Here is an 18,738-nt window from a genome sequence, read left to right as displayed (position 1 = left end):
TAATCAATTGAAAAGAAAAATATATGTAGTAAATATAAAGAAAATATATCAATGAATGAATGTTTTTTTTTTATATTATGTTATTCTTATATTAGGAATTTTTATTTAATTGAACTTGCTTAAAAATTGTTGAATCTCTTGAGCTCCATATATAAGCTATTATAGAATACTTGATGATGAAATTTACGAATAATATATAATCGTAATATCATTAAATTTAATCTTGGCTTTAAAATATCAAACTGGATAGAGGCCATATGTTGCCTTATACGAGAATAGTTGCTTTTCTTTGAAAATGATTGCCCTCTCTGTCATTTAGAGTTGAGGTCGAGGCACGGATACATTTTTAATGGTATTTCGGGTTTTATTTTTACGTGATTTTTCTTTTTCCTTCCTTGATGTCTAGCACTTCCGATGGCATTAGCATTGGGCGACGCCGAGGGGTGTGTCGTAGTATCTGCCACATTTATGCAGCCGATTTAAGGCCTTTAATGACCTCCACTAATGATCGAAGCCGATTGACTCAACAGCTTCGATGGCATTTACCAATGGCTTCTATTTTTGGGGTCTTGTTTCAGGGCATATGCAAAAGGTGCTTTTTGAATTTATGTTATACACGTTCCATTAGTTTACCGCAACATATTTTATATGATAAACATACATTTTTGCGTTATCTTCATTGTTGAAGCAATTGTCATATTACTTATTTTTCTTAAATTAATTTTTTTATTTCTCTGTTTATTGTTTAAAATTTTTTTGTTTTTTAATTTTTAACGATTTTATTTAGAAATGAGATATTATTTTAATTTATTATATTATAAATCACAATCTAGAACCTATCAAGCCACAAATATATTAAATGCAGCATACGTTTAGGCTTTGCTTATTGTTTATTATCTATAATAATAATCTTTCAATATTTAACTCCTCTAGCGGTTTTCCAAATTAAATACTTTATATATGTATATATATATATATATATATATAAATAACATACACGCTTGAGAACGTGTTCTAGAACTGCACTCATATTCACAGAATGATTAAGGGCCTTGTACTAGTGTGCAGCCTGGAAGAAGCCTAGCTCAGTTTGTCCCTTTTGCGCTCGTGCAATCATGAAATTTTTTTTTTCCCCTTCTCTCTCTTTGCCAGCACTTACACTCTTTCCGTATGCAAGAAGTTAACCGCTACATGACGACATACGATATTCGCACATAGTTTTCAGTATGTGCACCAATATGCAGCGACGACGTCAGTCTCTCCCTCTCCCAGTTCTTACGCTCTCTTTACATTCAAGAATTATACCGTTACATGGGAACAGACACAAGGCGTGGGAATTTTGCAACGCGTGCCATGAAAATTTAGTGCTAGTTAAATTGGAGATCGGAACTAATCAAGATCTCCCTCAGACCCTGTGTAATATATAATAATATATAATAATATATATATTATATATATTTGTGTTTGTTATTCATGGATTTGCGTATTGTATTTCTATGTGTGTTCAATTTTATAACGGTAAGTAGCAAAATATGTGAATAAAAAATGTGTCCACTCTGACAGCTGTCCCTCTCTAACCAACGCACAGATTCATGGAGAGGTGCCCATTGACCTTAGGCCAGGAAATCCAGAAAAACTGATGCCCAGCGTATGCCGCAAGGATGTTAACGGTACCAGCTTGAGCGTAGAGATTCGTCTGCCGTTCATGGAGATGGAGCTGCACCACGAACGGCATCTGTTGGTGTTGCGGGCGCCGCAACTGCTGCTGGTGCTCCATGGCCACGAGCTGTTCCAGCTGCAACTGTCAGGCAAGGACAAGCGACTGCTGCGTCTGGGCGAGCTGGCGGGGCGTGTGCGGCAGCAGTTGGCCACAGCAGCCGCTGTTGTCCTCTGGCGAGAGTATCTATTGCTGGCCGTGGCGCTGCCGGAGTCACTGGAATTTTATCAACTGCCACAGCAAGCCATGCTGGATGCCCGGCAGCTGCAGTTCGAGCCCATTCAAGAGTTCGCCCTGGCTGGCAGCAGCCTGCAACAGCTTCATTTGCTGCAGCCAAATGCAGATCAGGTGCTGCTGCTGCTAACCTTCAATGTGTCCCACAGCCAGGCCAGATGCAGGTGGGATATGCACCCAGTTTTTACCTGTGCTATTCTCACTCAAACTTCCACAGAACCTACGAATGGCTGGAAACGTATTTCAATCCCGTGGAGGAGCTTAGCTTGCCGACCATTAAAGCCTTCCAGGTGGTGGGCCGTGAGCCCCATTACATAATCACGGGACGATCGCTGCGAGGACAAGCTAGGGTAAGCGCCGACAAAAATCTCGAATAGAGATATATTTCAATATGATTTTACCTTGATCCGCAGCTCGTGCTGTCCGTCTATGAGCTGGTTACACCAACATTGCGCCTGTTGCGCCGCCAGAGCCTCACGGTACAGGCGCGCCACGTGCTGGCCGTGCGTTTTCGTGGTCGCAATCTAATCTTCGCCTGCCCCAGCATCAGCAGCAGCAGCGGCGGCTCATGTATCCTCTTCCGCATGGTCGATGGCAACTTTGTGGTGTATCGGAAGCATGTGCTGCGACAGCTACAATTCAGTCACCTGGCCGCCTCCGAACAGGGCCAGCTGCTGGTGGGAGCACGTGCCAATGGCGAGATGCTGGTGTTCAATAGCCAACGCCTCGATTGCTACAGCGGCTTTGGAGCCGATGGCCAAGCGGCAGGCATTTACACCCATCGCAATCCACAGAACGAAAGCTTTGTACTCCTGATGTATCAACGGGATCCAAGCACCACGACGCTGCGCATGGTGCAGCTGGGCGGGACCAACGAGCCAGCCAGCCTGGCCGCCAATCTGGAAGGGAACGATGGTAAACTGCATGCCCGTCTTGGCTGGGTATCAATCCATATTCAAATGCTATTCCACAGATCTGAGCAGTGTGCAGCAACATCGTCACGAGTTCGAGCAGGCAATCCATGGACTGCGCAGTCGGCTGCTGCGTCGCAAGCAACAAGTGGATGCACTGCATCAGCTGATGCAATCACTGATGCTGCATCAGCCGCAGTTCAATCAGACCCAACCATTGCACGTCCAGAGCGGCTCACGCATTGAGCTGGTGCAGCTGCATGGTAATCATCTGGCCAGCCCCGTGCAGCTGCAGCAGCGAGTGGAGCAACTGCGTCATCAATATGCGCACAGGCGCAACAGGCGCTCCTTTGGTGTGGGCAATGCATCCTATGCGGGCACACTGGATACGCTCAAGGCGAAACGTTTGCATGTCCAGAATCTTATCTACCACGGGGAACTGCTGCCAGGTGAGACTGAAATCTTCCTCCGATTGAATTAATAGCATTGACAGTCTACTCTTGGCATATTTTTAGGCTACTCTGTGGAGTCTGCCGAACCGCCGGCCATACTTAGCATCAAGGGACAGCTGCTCACCAAGCAGCTCCACACACAGGAGCTACTCATTCCACCCAGCAGCAAGCAGCAGCCAGAGCGCACACCGGCTAACCATATGGTGGTGCGACATCTCCAAGTGGAGCGCATCAACAATGTCTCCTGGTTTGACTTTTACGACTCGCTCTTCCTGAAAACGCGCGACAACAAGGTCGAGGGTCGTCTTGTCTTCCAGCTGCGCGCTCGCGTTGTCAATCTTCAGACTCCGCTGCTGAATGGGCTGGTGGTGCAGCAGCTCTTCAATTTGCGTCAGCCCCAGGTGGTGGCCTCCAATATATTCATGTCCGCCTTCTATGCGCCCAAGCTCGATGCCAAGCTCGTTAACGGCCTCAACTTTGCCGAGGATATTGTGTTCCGCGGCGACAGGAATACCCTCATTAAAAGTGAGTAACATTGGATATTTCACTGTCACTTGATTCGGCAGCGTTCGATCTTTAAGAGATCCCTTCAAAACCAACTCGAAGTCGATATCTAAATATCCAACCAATAGAACAAAAGTAACATCGTGACAGAGTCCCAATTTTTGCCATAAATTGATTCAAATTCGAAATCGCACATTTTCGAATTTTGATTTGAGCTCAAGACGGTCTAAATACTTCTGGATGCTGAATATAAAATGACTTTTCATGAAAAGCATGATATATATATATATATATATTCAGTAACTGTAAATAGATTGACCCTAGTTTGACTAATGAAATGTTAGATAAGATTATGGCTGACTGAACCACATTTACTGCTCCTACAGCGCCCGTTCGCATCTACCAGATGAGCGTCTCGGGCGATATTCTGGTCGCAAACATGACCAAGTGGGCACGTCAAATGCCAGCCGAGGGTCCACATCAATCCTCCAATCTACAGCAGTATTATATGGGCAGGATCACGGTGAACGGCTCTATCACGGTGAACAATTTGCTGGCGGACACGCAGGAAACGCGCATGATGCTATTGGGACAATCTCTGCGTGCACAAGACTTGCACACGGACTATCTATTGCTGAATAAATCGCAGGTTAGTAATATAAGGAATGTTGATCAGTTGGGAACTGAATTAAGCAGCCAATCAATCATCCAATCAATCAATATGATTTAGCAGTCAATCGCCTCTCAAGTCATACGGTGAATCAGTCAGTCAATCAAATGATCAGTCAGTCAATAAGTCAATCAATCATTCGGTCGGTTAATCAATCTTTCAGTTAATCAATCAATCAATCATAGTTTCAGTTAATCCATGAGTCAGTTTATCAATCACTCACAAATTGAGTGTCGTCAATCAATCAGCCATTCGGTCTATAAGTCAATCAATCTGTTTGTCAATCAGTCGATCAGTCAATTAGACAATCAGTTAATCAGTAAACCAATCAGTCGATTAGTCCATCAATCATTGATTCAGTCAATCAATCAATCAATCTGTTAGTCCATCAAGCAGTCAGTCAATCAGTCTTGCATCAGCAAGTCTAACGATCTATCAGTAAATCAGTCAGTCAATCAATCATTCATACATCAGTTAGTCAATGGGTCTATCAGTCATGAAGTCAGTCAATCAGTCAGTCAATCAAATAATCAATCATTTATTTATCAGCCACTCAGTCAATCAATTAGCCAATCAGTCAATCAATCAATCATTCAATCAATCATTCAATCAATCATTCAATCAATCATTCAGTCAATCAAAAGTTCACCTCCCTTTCCATAGGACCTACAAAAACTGGTATTTGGCAATGCCAAGGTGACAACAGGCGCCTTGAGCACTCAGCATATCAATGGACATCCAACGGCTGAGCATCTGCTCAGCGGTGCAGAAGATGATCCCGTGGCACGAGCATCCAGAAAGCCGTCTCATCTGATCTTCATGAATGCCCGGATAGATGGGAATGTCTACTGCGGCAATTACAGCAGCCGGCTGGCTCAGCTGGCCACAGACGCAGTGCGCCAGGGCGAGACGGCCAGCATAACGGGCAGCAAGCGATTCGAGGCGCCACTGGAGCTGGACACGCTATCTAGCCAGGTGCTCAATGGACTGCCCGTCTCCGAGCTGGTGCTGAAGGGGCAGCTCGCGCAGAATTTCACCAGCCTCAAGTACTTTCCACGCATTGTGGTCAAGAGTCACGTGGAGATTGCCGGCAATTTGTCCGCCCAGCGTCTGAACCATTTGAAACTGTCGCAGCTGCTGCAGCCGGCTTATGGTCTGCAGCGCCTAGAGCTGACGGAAAGGCCCAATTTGCAGAGCCTGATCTTTCAGCGACTCAACGGCCTGGCCTTCGACGAGCTGCTCGGCAAGATGAGCGTGCCCAGCGGGCAGCAGGATCGCGGGCCGCAGCCACCACTCCTGCTGCACAAGCAGCTCATCATCGAGGGCAACGTGCGCTTCGATCGGCCGCTCCAGCTGCAGACTCTCAATGGCATCCACTGGGATGAGTATGTGAGCCGTTTGGTTGGCGCGAATGCCAACAGCGTCATCGCCGGCCAGAAGCACTTCCAGGAGCAGGTGCTGATTACGGATGCGCTGCAAGCGCCGAGCCTGAATGGCCTTGACCTGTCCGCTCTGCTAGAGGACACGCTGCTGCGCACCACGCCCCAATCGATTGGCGGCATCTACAGCTTCGATCGGCTGACGGCCAGCAACGTGGATGTGGGTCAGGTGAATGGTGTGCCAGCGAGCAGCTTTGTGGATCTGCGCCAGGAAGCATTGCAACTGCAGGGTGATCTCTATGTCAGCCAGCTGCAGATCAATGGCAGCCTAAGCTGTGAGCTGGTCAATGATCCGCAACTGCCACAACTGGAGCAGAAGCTGACGGCGTTGCAGCAGCGCAGCTGGCGTCGTCTAACGGTGCTGGGCGATGCTCTGTGGAATGGAGAGAATGCCTCCAATCCGCAGCTGGACTATCTGCGTCGGCATGCGGTGCGTCGTCGCGGCAAGCAAACCATCTCCGGACATGTCATCCTACAGCAGCCGCATCTTGGCCAGCTGCTGACCAGCCAAAGTTTTCCCAGCCAGCTCAATCTCAGTCACATAGCCGAGGATGCGCTGCTGCGAAATGCACCAAGCACACAGCTGGTGAAGGCGCCGCAGATGCTGCTGCAGGCGGTGCGCGCACGCTCCATCAACCTGCTGAGCGATGGCCAGTTCGAGCTGCTAAATCACATCGATCTGCGCCGGCTGAATGCCTCGCTCTATCGACGCTCCAGCGGACAGCCAATAGGAGCACAACTTCACTTCCAACTGCCGCCGGATATAGAGGAGCTGCAAGTCCAAGGACAGCTCAATGGCGGCCATGTGGCGAGCATCTTCGAGCAGGCAGCAGATGTTGTGTGGCCGCCCGTTCGTATGGAGCGATTGCAATTGGAACAGCAGCTGCAGCTGGACGAGATCAATGGCATGAGTCTGGAGTACCTGCTGGAGCAGCGCGTGCCACTTCATGGCGCCTCCTTGGAGCACTTTGGCGCACTTCAATTCGAGCAGCTGGAGCTGGGCGAGCGCTGCCTGCTGCGCACCATCAACGGGATTCCTTTGCAGAATGTCGTCTACCGACATGGCCAGCGGCCGCAGTTGATTAGCGGCCCGAAGACCTTCGCCAGCGGCATACGCCTCGAGGGCCCCACCCATATTATGCGGCTCAATGGCCGCGATCTCAGCGAGAGCTATCAGCAGAGCATCTACACAGATCGCGATTACAGCATCGATAGCTTAGTGCTGGATGACGCGCGCTTCGAGGGCGGCCTGCTCGTGGATGCGTCCATAAGTGAAGCGCGAGAAGCGCGCCTGGAGACGCAGCCCCAGAACGTTGCACGCCAGCAGCTGCGTCAGCGTCTGCTCCAGTTGGAGCAGCAGCTACAGCAGCAACGTGCCAATCGCAGCCAGCGCCTGCTCTATCTGGACTACGAACAGCCGCCGCTCGAGCTGACTTGGAGTGAGCCCACAGCGGATGAGTTGCTCGAGCTGGCAGTGGCGCCACAAGCGGCACAGCCGACTGGCATCTGCCACCTGCAGCAGCTGCAGGCCCAGTTCTCCAGGCAACTGCAGCGCGTGCACTTGAGCAACGTCAGCCTGGCCAGCCACCTGCTGCGCGCCAGCTCCGACCGGGCTGCCATACGGGTCAAGGCGCAGAACTATTGCCAACAGCAGCAGCCGATGGCACAGTTTCGGGCGCGCATGCACATCAGCTGCCGTGGCCACGCCCACACGCTGGGTCTGCGCCAGCACGTGGAGCAGCTGCAGCTGCACGATCAGCAGGACTACAGCCTGCTCTTGATCAGCAGCCCGGACGAGGTGCGCGTGCTGCGCGTGAATCATACGAATTGCAGCCTCAGCGATTGGCAATCGGTGCAGCCCGCCGCCGCCGGCCGCCTGATGAAGCTCATCCAGCTGGAGGACAAGGAGAGTGGCCGCCCGTTAACTCTGCTGCTGACGAATGGACTGCAGCACTTGGAGCATCTGCCGGTGCTGGCAGTGCATCGCCTGGACGCACAGAGCCAGCGCTTCGAGCTGTTGCAGCACATCGAGGGCGACTACGATCTGGCCGAGCTGCAGTCGGAGCAGCTGCTGCTCAGCTGCTACAGCTGTCGGCACATCTCCATTTATAGCTTTCAGCAGAAGAGTCAACAGTTTGCGCCGCTCCAGCAGCTGCACTTGGCCGCACGCATCCAGCAGCTGCTGACCTTTGCCGTTGCCCAGGAGCGACATTTGCTGGTGCTGACTCTGCCCGGCTCCAAGCACTTCCATCTCTTCAGCTACGCCCACATCGAGGGCTGGCAGCAGCGCACCTATGGCCACATGGCCGACTTCCAATGGTCCTGGCCACTGATCCGCTCCGGCCAGCAGCTAACCAGCTCCACGTCCGTGCTGCTGCTCTGCGGGCAACGCTTCTGCAGCCTGGTCACAGCTCTGCTCGATTAGCATCGATTCCATGCCTTGTCTCGTCAGCTCAGACTGTTATCAGGGGCATTCCTTGCATTACTCTTTGTTTGTTTCAAATGTTATTAATTGTTAATTGTTACTAAATTACTAATATATATATATACTATATATATTTATATATACTTATACCTTTTATTGATAAGAGAGTTTACTTTGTTATCCCTTATGTTGCCTAAAACAATATTCTATATTGCAAGAATACCTCTAATGCACGCTATATATGTTAAAATCTAAATATTAAAAATTATTAACAAACATTTAGACTGCAACTCATTTACAGCTTGCATTAGACGTATTCCCGTAGTATATAATAATGATAAAAAAAAAAATATATATATATATATATATATTTTTTTTTATATATATATATAAATATTTTTTTTATATATATATATATTTTTCCCTCTTACGAATTTTGTAAGATTACAGCTCACTTTTTGCTGGAATATCCCTTATAAATGCACATTTATTTATTACAGGAACTCCCCTAATACACACCTCTCTACTTAAACTTACAAAAATATTTATTAAATACTCAAATACTTCTATCAACCTGTTGTACTAACGTCTTTATGTATATACTAACAGCATACCCTTAATGCATATATAAACAAAATTATCAAGCTTCAATCAATCATTCAAAATGTACTGTAATTAGTCAATTGTTTATTCTACTTATAAAAATTCTAAAAAAAAATAAAAAAAATATTTACATAAAGTCAAAATAAAATTATAAAATATATATAAAACATATATTCAGAAATAATTTTTTCTATGGTTATTCTAGGGCATACCCCTAATAGCAATTATCACATTTTCCTAGAAGCTTACGTTTCCCGTTTAGCGTAAGCTGTAGCCATGCTGCTCTACTGTACAGTAGAGCCTAGGTGCTGAGCCCCTTGCAGCTGCACTTGATCACATAGATCGTAAAGGCCAACAGGCCCAGAATGCCCCAAACGGAGCTATTGTGATTGGAGCCGTCGCCAATTTGGGCTCGGATCCAGTCGAGGTGGCTGGCGACATCGACAAAGACGGACGACTGGCTGCGCAGGCCGAGCAGCTGATTGGATGTGGTCAGCGGAGCGCCTGCGTCGAGCTCATAGGTCTGCTCGTCGTACTTCACGCACAGCTGTTGGCCGCAGGGTGAGCGCGTGACGCGCAGCCGCAGCAATTCGTGCAGCTCGCGGCCATCCTCGCCAGCCAAGCCCCAGCTACTGATGTGCCACGGCTCCGATGTCCGCTCCAAGTGCTCTGCGTCCACGGGCAGCGCAATGGGCCGAATGCGCGTGAGATGCGCGCCAATATCCTGTTCGAGCATGAGGATGGCAAGGGACAGCTGTTTGGGCGGCTTGTAGACATGGGTCACGCCCAACACCTGACCATGAGCCGTCGGCGAAAAGCGCTGCGTGCTGCCCAGGACTACGCGCAGCTCCGCTGGATGGTAGAATCGCATGTTGTCCTGACTAAAAATAGCAAAGGATTAGCTTGACTGCAATGCGCATTGCCAGCTGTGCACCTACTCGTAGACGCACTGGGCCACGGTCAGCACCACGGAGGGGGCCACCAGTGCACCCGAGCAGATGTGGCCCTTGCCAAAGTAGTCCAGCTCCTGATCTAGCAGACGTATCGAGGCCTGGTACGGTGCTGCCGATGCGGACGATCCAATGCTGCGCTTTTTAGCCAGCTCCGAGTGCGTGAAGGCTAAGAGAGGAAGAAGACGAAGCAAAGGAATACATCAGTGGGGCTAAGCTGAAGAAATACGACCTAACCTCAGAGCCACCACCACCATCTGTAGTTGACCTTGGCGATCAAGTCCATCAATCGATCTCTCTATCTACCTGAAGTCTTGCACTATCAAGTGAAAGCAACGCTTGCTAACTGATTATCGAATTGGCCTTGGCAACAGGTGAAATGCATTTTGTATGGTGTGATCCATGGGCCAGGGCTTATCAATGTCAATGCGAACGACTCAGGCGCATTCCCCAATCAGCTGATCGTTTGTTTACCAATTCTTGTTGTTGCTCCAGCCATTTGGCTGGGGAATTGGTATTATCGCACGATAGTAAGGCGCGTGTTTTACGGCCGCGTCTATCAACAGTTGTTGGCCAGCAAAGACGACGGAAGCTACGCAGTTTGGCCTTGCTGCTACAAATCCCTCGCAGTCAAAACAAAACAGAGCAGCAGCCGTCACAGCTCAGCTTGGCCATAAAATCGAATTGCAAATTTATCTAATCATAGTTTGTGCCAACTTTTGGCCATTTCAATCTATTTTAATTAAAATTTATCTCAAAATTAGCCATAGATAAAAACTCTCCCAAATAAAGTAATTAGTATCGAGTCTTCTAGAATAAATATTTTAACTAAGTCTATCGAATATACATAATATAAAATGCTAATAGATTAATTTCCATTTGTTCTACACAGTATATTTCTAATACCTGAGTGATCCTCTAGCCTCTAGACACTATTTGTGCTCAACATTGCATCATCTGGAATATCCAATCTCAACTACAAAATTCTAGTTAAGTTTCCCTGCTTCAAATGCAACTCAAACTTGAAGCAATTCACAGCAAACTATATAATATATATAGAGTTCAAGTTAAGAAATCTATTTTATAGCACTCTATATATATTATTTATATATTTTTATATATTATATATATTTATATATATTTTAAGTTTCGACTTACTCGTTTGCATTTCGGCGCATAGAAATGCAAAAATCATTATTTTTATAATCCTCTTGATATAATCGTTGAGCTGCATCGTTCACTAGTAGTCGAACCAGGATCGAGGATTATTACTGTAACGGTGGGGCTGGGCCTTCGGGTCGATAGTGCGCACCTTTAGAGAGAGCCGAACGTTGAATGAAATAATTCAATTCTAAATCGCACGAAAGCAAATTCGCAAACGCTTTTCCCCCAGATAATTCAATTTTGAATCGATTTCGGTCGCTGTTTACGTCGATACCCTACCAAAAGGTTGCTCACGCTTGCTCGTGGGCTGTGCTGATCTGGTTTCATATCAACTGTCGAGTGGCTATTGAAATGCCAGCTATCTTCACAAGAGTTTGCCATGGATCTTTCTAGGAGTTACGGATTATACAATGGTAGGCGAGATGGAAGCATTATTTATCGCTCGCTCTCTTTCTTCCATACTTACTCTCTTTCTTCCCCATTCAGCCTTTCTCTCTCTCTCGTACCCTCTCACTCTCTCTCTCGATGTTTCTCTCACTCTCTCTCGCCCTCTCTCTCTCTCGCCCTATCTCTCTCACTCTCTCTCTCTCTCTCTCTCTCAGTCTCTCTCTCTCTCTCTCTCTCTCTCTCAGTCTCTCTCTCTCTCTCTCTCTCACTCTCTCTCTCCCTCTCTCTCGCCCCTCTCTCTCTCTCTCTCTCTCTGTGATGGAAACAAACATTAAGTAACGAAGCAATGAAATCTTAGAGTATTGCAACTTCCTTACATAAGAGTTAGGCATTCCTTCTAGTTTTTTTTTTTTTAATGTACTGATAAAGTCACAACATGCCATAAAACCACATCATAGAAATACACACACACACACACACACACACTTACACATAGACGCAATAATAATCGCTATTGATAAGACGTCAGATTATTTATTATTATTTTCTTTTTTTGTTTTCTTCGATTTTGATTTTGTTTATTTTTCTATTTATTTTTAAATCGTGACGACTGCACTTGACTAACAACTTTTGATATCCTGTACTTATGTTTAGCCTAAGTAAATCTATTTACTGAGAGAACATTGGATAAGGCTTAATGTAAGCCCAAGCTTAGCATCTAAATCCACTTCTAATAGCAACTTTTAGGCTTAACAGTCACTTAACAGTCACTTAACAGCTCTACATTAACAGCTCCTTAACATATCTGTGCTAGGCCACAGTTGGAATGCCAAAGATTGATCAACGCCTCGACACTTAGAGAACATAAAAACCCCATTCGCTTACCTGCCACTTCCTCATGGTAATCTTGAAATAGAACTCACCTATGAAACTGGGTCTAAGGTGACTGACAGACCAGACGATTACATAGCAGAATTGCATTCCACAAGCGATGGTCGATCGTTGATAAGAATCAGGAAATGCTCAGAGGAGCAGGCGGTAGCAGAGCATGGACCAGGTAATACCATGCACTATAAATATAAATATTGAAAGTATGAGAAGAAAAACTTCATGCATGTATTTATTGCGAGCAAATACAAAATACTACAAAGATCTAAATATGAAAATGTACAGATGCCTCGTGAATATTCAATATGTTGATTATGAGCTTAAGTGCGTTTCCTCGTTTCAATCACTTAAAATTAAGTGAAATAAACCCTACCTAGGATAGCTCCGAATGCAATGGATTTTGCGGCTTCGTCACACACTGATAAAGAGTAAACAATATGTAAAAAAAAAAACCGGTCCGCACCTCCTCTTGGATGCCGGAGAGTTCAAAAAGTAGGAACGGAATGGACTCTGCACCAATGCAAGAGGCCGTCCGTGCCGCGGATTTTTAGAGGCGGCATAGACTCAGCATGACTAAGACAGACACATGCATGCGAAACGCTTCGAAATTGTTGCCACTCGCGGAGAGCATGCCACCTTGACTGAGCTCGTACTCAATGTCCAAGTCATCACTAGTCTCGAAATCCGTGCCCCGCTCAGCTTTTTCGGCAAAGTCAACCTGCTTGCCCCGTCGCTGCTCATGCATATCGGAACGCTTGATGGTCTCGTCTATCCAAGATTTGTAGAACTGCACACTGGTGTAGACGCCGAAGCGGCCCGGCACGCCGCATCGTATGCCCCACGAGCTGATGCCCACCAGCTGCCCTTGGCAGACCAGTGGGCCGCCGCCATCTGCCGTGCAAGGCTCCAGCTGGCGCTCGTTCGCGTTCTGGGCACACATCATGCCCGGCAAGAGCGCCTGCTGGCTCACCTGGCATAGCTGCCGCTCAGCCAGAGTCACATTCACGCTGACCAACTGGCCGAGGAAGTACTCGATCTGATTGTTGTTCCACGCGGATATCTGGCAGCTGGTCAGCGGAGGAAACGTGGCCTTGGCCAGCTGAACGGGCTGCACAAACGGCGGCACCCTCCCGCTGAGTATAATCAAAGCGATGTCCTTCTCATAAGTATTCATATCGAACCGCTTCGCCTGCACCAGCACCGTGTGCAGACCAAAGAACAGCGTGTTCTCGTTGATCATCAGGTGTTGCTTGTTGCCCAGCGCGACGACGAAGCTCGACTTGTTCAGAAAAGTGCCATCAAAACGCGTTTGACTGTAAGACACAAGGCGCAATTAGGAGCCGAACTGTAGCTGCTGTCGATGCATCTCGATCACCTACTCCACGAAACAATGCGCAGCTGTTAGCACCACGCTGTGGCTGATGAGCGAGCCACCGCAGACATGACCGGCGCCATGGCGAGTGGCGTCCTTTTGCTGCTGTCGCAAGGACACATAATAATCGCTGTATAACGACCTTTCCACATCCCAATTGAGATCCTGCTTCAGCTGCTCCTCCTCCATAGATAATTTTGTTGTCTGCGCCGCCTCGGACATGCCCATCGAGCTCCAGAGCACCATGAGCAGCAGCAGAAACGCATGCATCTTACCTTCCCAAACCAAATAAATTTTAAAATAACACAATTTAAGTGTTTTTCATGCAGCCAAATAGTTTTTAAATAGATTCTCCATACACAAAACTCAAGGCTAAACGGAAAACCGGACGGGCAACCAGTTGAGCTGGGCAACTGTATACAGTGAAGCCACTTGAATAGGCGGAAGAAGGCGTGGCAGACGACAGCCTGGCGCAGCAAAGACTTCACATATGTTCCTGTCATACTTATCGAATAACTATCGAACTATCGAACTATCGATCTGTTTCCTTAGTCTACTGAAGCAACCCGAAATTATGCAGCCAGAGTTCAGGGTGTCTCCAAGTCGCGCACTCCCGACTAACGCACTTCAAGCTTAGACTTAGAGCTTTGACTTCCTCTACGTCCATGTTTTCCTATTTGGAAAATCTATTGAAAACCTTGGCCCAAGGCATGAAATACTCTAGGATAGATCCGTCCCTTAAGTTCACATTCTTAGAGCTGTTTCAAACTTAGAAACAAACTGTACTTAAGGCACATGAAGATTAACCCTAAGATTAACTAAAACCAAAAATTCCAATTGATTATTTGGTCTAATGTTTTTAGAGCAGTCTCAACTGTTGTTTTATTGAGCTCGTCTTAAGGACTAGGCTTATAACTAAGAAATGTGGCTTAGGCCGAGCAGCACAGGCACTGCAATGCTCAAGCCAAAAGAAAATGTAATCAGTCCAACGCCATCGTCGCCTCCATCTCCACTGCCACTTCCATCTCCACTGCCACTGCCATCTCCACTTCCATCTCCACTGCCGCTGCCATCTCCACTGCCACTGCCATCTCCGCTGCCATCACCGCTGCCTAGCTCAGAGATTTGCTCGATTATCCAGTCGTAGTAGTAGGAGACATCGGTGTAAACACCTGGAAACATGGGCTTGGCACAGCCGATGCCCCAGGAGACAATGCCCGCCAGTTGGCTCTGGCAGACGAGCGGTCCGCCGGAGTCACCGCTGCAGGCATCACGCTCTCCTTCCATATAGCCGGCACAGATCATGCCCGGCAGTATCAAGTGACCCAGACCGCTTTCGTTGATGCACTGCGTCTCGCTGATCATGGGCACATCGAGTGTCATAAGGATATCCGAGTTGTAGCCCTGCTCGGTGTAGCCCCATCCAGTTACCTGGCAAATAGTTTCCCCTGGTACAGTTAAAGCACTCAGTCCAATGGGCCGTATCGTGGGATGATTGGCGGGCACGGACCCACTGAGGATTAGCAGCGCAATGTCCTTGTCGTATGTGGACAAATCGAAGATTTTCAGCTGCAAGATCAGCCGCTCAATGTCAAAGGTCAGCGTGTTGGTCTTGTCGAAACGATCCAAATTGCCCATGACCACAATGAAGTCCTCTTTGGGCACGAAGGTGCCGTCGTAGATGATTTGGCTATACAAAGGAACGGAAGGGTCAATTAATGAGATCAACGTGACTTGACCTATCTATTCGATCGGTCTTGTCGGTTATGAATAACCAATATGAGAATCAGGAAGCAGATCTCTCAGCTTGAAGCTAACAGCAACCAAGAGCTGGAATGATCAACTATTGGTTTTGGTAACAAGCTGATCGCACTTACTCCACAAAGCAATGGGCAGCGCCGAGCACGACATTGGGCTTGATCAGGGAGCCGCCGCAAATGTGGCCAGTGCCAAAGAAGTAGCCATCGTTGAGGCGACGCCGTAGGCTGACCTGGTGCCGGGTGGCCTCCATGGTGGCCTCGGTGCCATTGATAATTCGGCTCGAATCCTCGCTGAATCTGGGACGTATGAGCTGTGAGCTAAGTCCAGCGCCTAGGCAAGAGCAAGAGAGATGAACAATGATGGATTTCAAGCAGATCAGGCATACCATTCGCTGTCAGACAGACGCTGAAAAGCACTACCAAACAGATCGTCGCTAGTCGTTTGGCAGCCATGTGGAGTCTTCGTAGTTCCGTAGCAAACTGACAAAGCGCGGACAATCGTGTCTAAAAACAATTGGTCATCGATCGCTAGTCGCTCGATATCGCCACAATTAAATCTGCCGATAAAGAGCGACATAATCTAATCAGAACCGTGCCATGGCTAAGGGGTGTGATAGGCTGTCTTGATAAACTCTTTGCCTTTACTCACTCTAGAATTACTGAATGGATTTTCCCCAATGAGCTGGCCTATCAATGGGTTTAACACACACTCAATGTAGATTTACAACTCCAAGCTCAAGGGAAGAGAGCGAAAGGTCCATTCAATAATGCAACTGACTGCAACTATAATAACGTCTCATATCATGAGTTTGCCAACATTGTCTTAGTTCGGGCGTACCTCCGAACTAAGACAATGTTAGCAAACTCATGATATGAGACGTTATTATATATGATATATGATATCTAATGTATCCTGTTTGAGCTAATCAGACAAAGATAATAGGGTAATCATAAATCATAATCATAATCATAAGATAATAGACTTGACTAATAGTAATGTAAGTACTTTCCTTTTGACGCACCTCTTTCTAGGGTATTAGATAAGCAGACAACATTTTTGAAAGATTTTGCACTTGTCTTAAAATTCCAGGAAATGCTTGTCTATTTTTATTCCTTAATATTTCAATTAAAATTAAGACAAAAACAATAAATAACTAAATAGTTGTAAAAAAAATAAAGAAACCCTCCACTGATTAGGGGCCACGTGTTGAGAGTGAAGAGCAAAGCAAACAGCATGCACATAACTACAGAGTCAAGCACAAATACACACACCTACATATCGAAATAGTAACGTCCTAACAAAAACAGTTTGCATCTGGCCACAGCTTGCTCGAGGTGTCACAACTTCACTGAAGTAGAAGCTGGAAGCAGAAGGCAAAGTTAAGCAGAAGCTATAAAACATAGTTGGTATTTCGATCTCACTCGAACTCATTGAACAATCAAAAGTGTTTAAATTTAAATCGAATATACACATATATGGAATATATAGAAATATAATACAAATTGCTGCATATACTATGAATTTTACTTTCATTTAAAAATTGTGTTAAAATATCTTATCTAAGTTTATATGGCCTTAATTATAATATATATAAAAACTGAAGAACATACTATTTAAATATGCATATACAATATAATTTACTAATTCAGATCAATAGATCCTTAAGACACGTGTAAACAATTTGTTTACGTTGCCTCAGCTATTTACATGCAATTATATCATAAAATAATATTTGTATAAATTAGTATTTAGTCTAAAGATAAACAAATTTACAATCAGTTAAAAATATTGCATTAACCAGACACTTGACTGTAGTTTAGAGAGAGAGAGAGAGAGGAATAAGAGCTTAACATATTGCCGTCTTTATCGCTTTGAAGTGACTTGATGTTCTTTGAGAATTTTATTCGTTTCCTCCGCTGTACGATTGATCAACTGCATTATTTCATCCAACTCTGTTTTGGGCGCTTCCATGACTGGACTTGGCTCCTGCTTGATCGCGGCCATTGTTGATTCAACTTCAATCTGGACTGGATCGGCTTGGATTTGGCCAAACGTCGCATCCAATTCGGATTCCTGACTTTCACTGCTCTTATATTGGAGCTGTGGCACACGCCGACGCTGCAGCACCTTGCGTTCCAAATGTTGCTTACTCGTTTCCATTGCCTTGCGCTTTCTGCAACCAAAATGGACATTAAATGCGTTTGATTTTTAATTTGAATTCAATTTCTGTTGGCAAACCTGTTGCGTGGACTTAAGCATTTGGCAGCTGCATAGCTGGAGCTGCCCACTGATTCGCTTTTGACTGTGGACGTGGCCGCTGGCTCATCATCTAACGTTTTGTCAAGTGGCTCGTAGGCGGCAACAGCTGACATCAGCTGTTTGTTCTGCGCATGGAACGCCTCCACATCAAAGGGTTCCGTTGCGACAGTAGCTAAATGAGATAGAAAAACAGGATATTTATAGCTAACGTCAATGCACAGGCCTTGTGCCTTACTTCTCCAATGGCGAGCGCCATCCAGGCGATATTGTTGCACTTCTATATCCTTCTTTTTAACAACGTCCAACAAGTACTGCTGATTTTTGCTTAGACAACTGGCTATATGCAGCGCATTCCTCAGCATCTGACGATAGAACTGCAAGAATTAAAGATTTAATATAATTATCGATATAAATAAACGTTTTACCGAGACTACATACGATCAGTATAGCACTGTTCGTGGACGTTAAGTGCCACTCCCATTTAAGTGGCGCCGGCGTCCCTTCAATGCGATACTTTAAGCTAAGCACAGTATGCTGCTCCAGCTGCTCTTCTTGATTCAGCTCCTGCTCCAGTTCAGTACCTTTCTGCGAATCAGTTCGCAATGTGGCCACTGTTGGCTGGGCACTACTCAAAGCCGCGCGCACGGCTTTTGCAGGAAATTCCACACGTTTGTTCAATTGCTATCGTAAGCATTTGATACAGTTAATCATTTCATCATTGATCCATCGGTCAAGTAGCAGCTCACCTTAATGCGTTGCAGAAACTCAGACACAGGCAAGTTTTCGGTGTAGCTTAGTTCCTTACGTTGATCGTGGCAGTAAAACTGCAGCACTGTGTCCTCATCGGCGCTAATTAAGCAGCTCTTTAAATGAACATCGCTTAACTCAATTATATTTAACTGCATATTTTACAATAATAAAAAAATAAATAAAATAACTTGTAAAAAAAACTATATAGAAGACAACAGCAACAGCTGATGGCTAACAGCACTCAGTCTTCCG

At 46.2% G+C, this 18,738-nt stretch overlaps 5 protein-coding genes across 5 annotated transcripts; 1 reads left to right on the top strand and 4 right to left on the bottom strand.

Moving 5' to 3' along the window:
- The first annotated feature begins 1,433 nt into the window (after positions 1-1,433).
- Positions 1,434-8,417, top strand: LOC111597258. The gene is made up of 8 exons (XM_023311862.2): positions 1,434-1,518; positions 1,589-2,115; positions 2,169-2,301; positions 2,365-2,866; positions 2,925-3,311; positions 3,378-3,839; positions 4,205-4,467; positions 5,152-8,417. The coding sequence occupies exons 1-8, from the start codon at positions 1,474-1,476 to the stop codon at positions 8,350-8,352; spliced, it is 5,520 nt and encodes a 1,839-aa protein (XP_023167630.2). The 5' UTR covers positions 1,434-1,473; the 3' UTR covers positions 8,353-8,417.
- Positions 8,418-9,149: 732 nt separating this feature from the next.
- Positions 9,150-11,258, bottom strand: LOC111597277 (serine protease 28). The gene is made up of 3 exons (XM_023311893.2): positions 11,064-11,258; positions 9,894-10,074; positions 9,150-9,836 (listed from the first exon to the last, which is right to left on the bottom strand). The coding sequence occupies exons 1-3, from the start codon at positions 11,137-11,139 to the stop codon at positions 9,257-9,259; spliced, it is 837 nt and encodes a 278-aa protein (XP_023167661.1). The 5' UTR covers positions 11,140-11,258; the 3' UTR covers positions 9,150-9,256.
- Positions 11,259-12,561: 1,303 nt separating this feature from the next.
- Positions 12,562-14,085, bottom strand: LOC111597281 (kallikrein-14-like). Its single transcript, XM_023311897.2, has 2 exons — positions 13,724-14,085; positions 12,562-13,657 (listed from the first exon to the last, which is right to left on the bottom strand). The coding sequence occupies exons 1-2, from the start codon at positions 13,984-13,986 to the stop codon at positions 12,892-12,894; spliced, it is 1,029 nt and encodes a 342-aa protein (XP_023167665.1). The 5' UTR covers positions 13,987-14,085; the 3' UTR covers positions 12,562-12,891.
- Positions 14,086-14,569: 484 nt separating this feature from the next.
- On the bottom strand, positions 14,570-15,957 carry LOC111597278 (trypsin-1-like). The gene is made up of 3 exons (XM_023311894.2): positions 15,863-15,957; positions 15,594-15,807; positions 14,570-15,406 (listed from the first exon to the last, which is right to left on the bottom strand). Exons 1-3 carry the CDS (start codon positions 15,927-15,929, stop codon positions 14,632-14,634), a joined length of 1,056 nt encoding a protein of 351 aa, XP_023167662.2. The 5' UTR covers positions 15,930-15,957; the 3' UTR covers positions 14,570-14,631.
- Positions 15,958-17,196: 1,239 nt separating this feature from the next.
- Positions 17,197-18,734, bottom strand: LOC111597304. Its single transcript, XM_023311928.2, has 5 exons — positions 18,483-18,734; positions 18,175-18,417; positions 17,972-18,110; positions 17,716-17,908; positions 17,197-17,650 (listed from the first exon to the last, which is right to left on the bottom strand). The coding sequence occupies exons 1-5, from the start codon at positions 18,639-18,641 to the stop codon at positions 17,341-17,343; spliced, it is 1,044 nt and encodes a 347-aa protein (XP_023167696.2). The 5' UTR covers positions 18,642-18,734; the 3' UTR covers positions 17,197-17,340.
- Between the last annotated feature and the right edge of the window lie 4 nt (positions 18,735-18,738).

The sequence above is a fragment of the Drosophila hydei genome, unplaced genomic scaffold (genome assembly GCF_003285905.1).
Source record: "Drosophila hydei strain 15085-1641.00,03,60 unplaced genomic scaffold, DhydRS2 tig00000131-arrow-arrow-pilon, whole genome shotgun sequence".
Taxonomy (NCBI): Eukaryota; Metazoa; Arthropoda; class Insecta; order Diptera; family Drosophilidae; genus Drosophila; species Drosophila hydei.
This window is presented reverse-complemented; position numbering and strand designations above follow the sequence as displayed.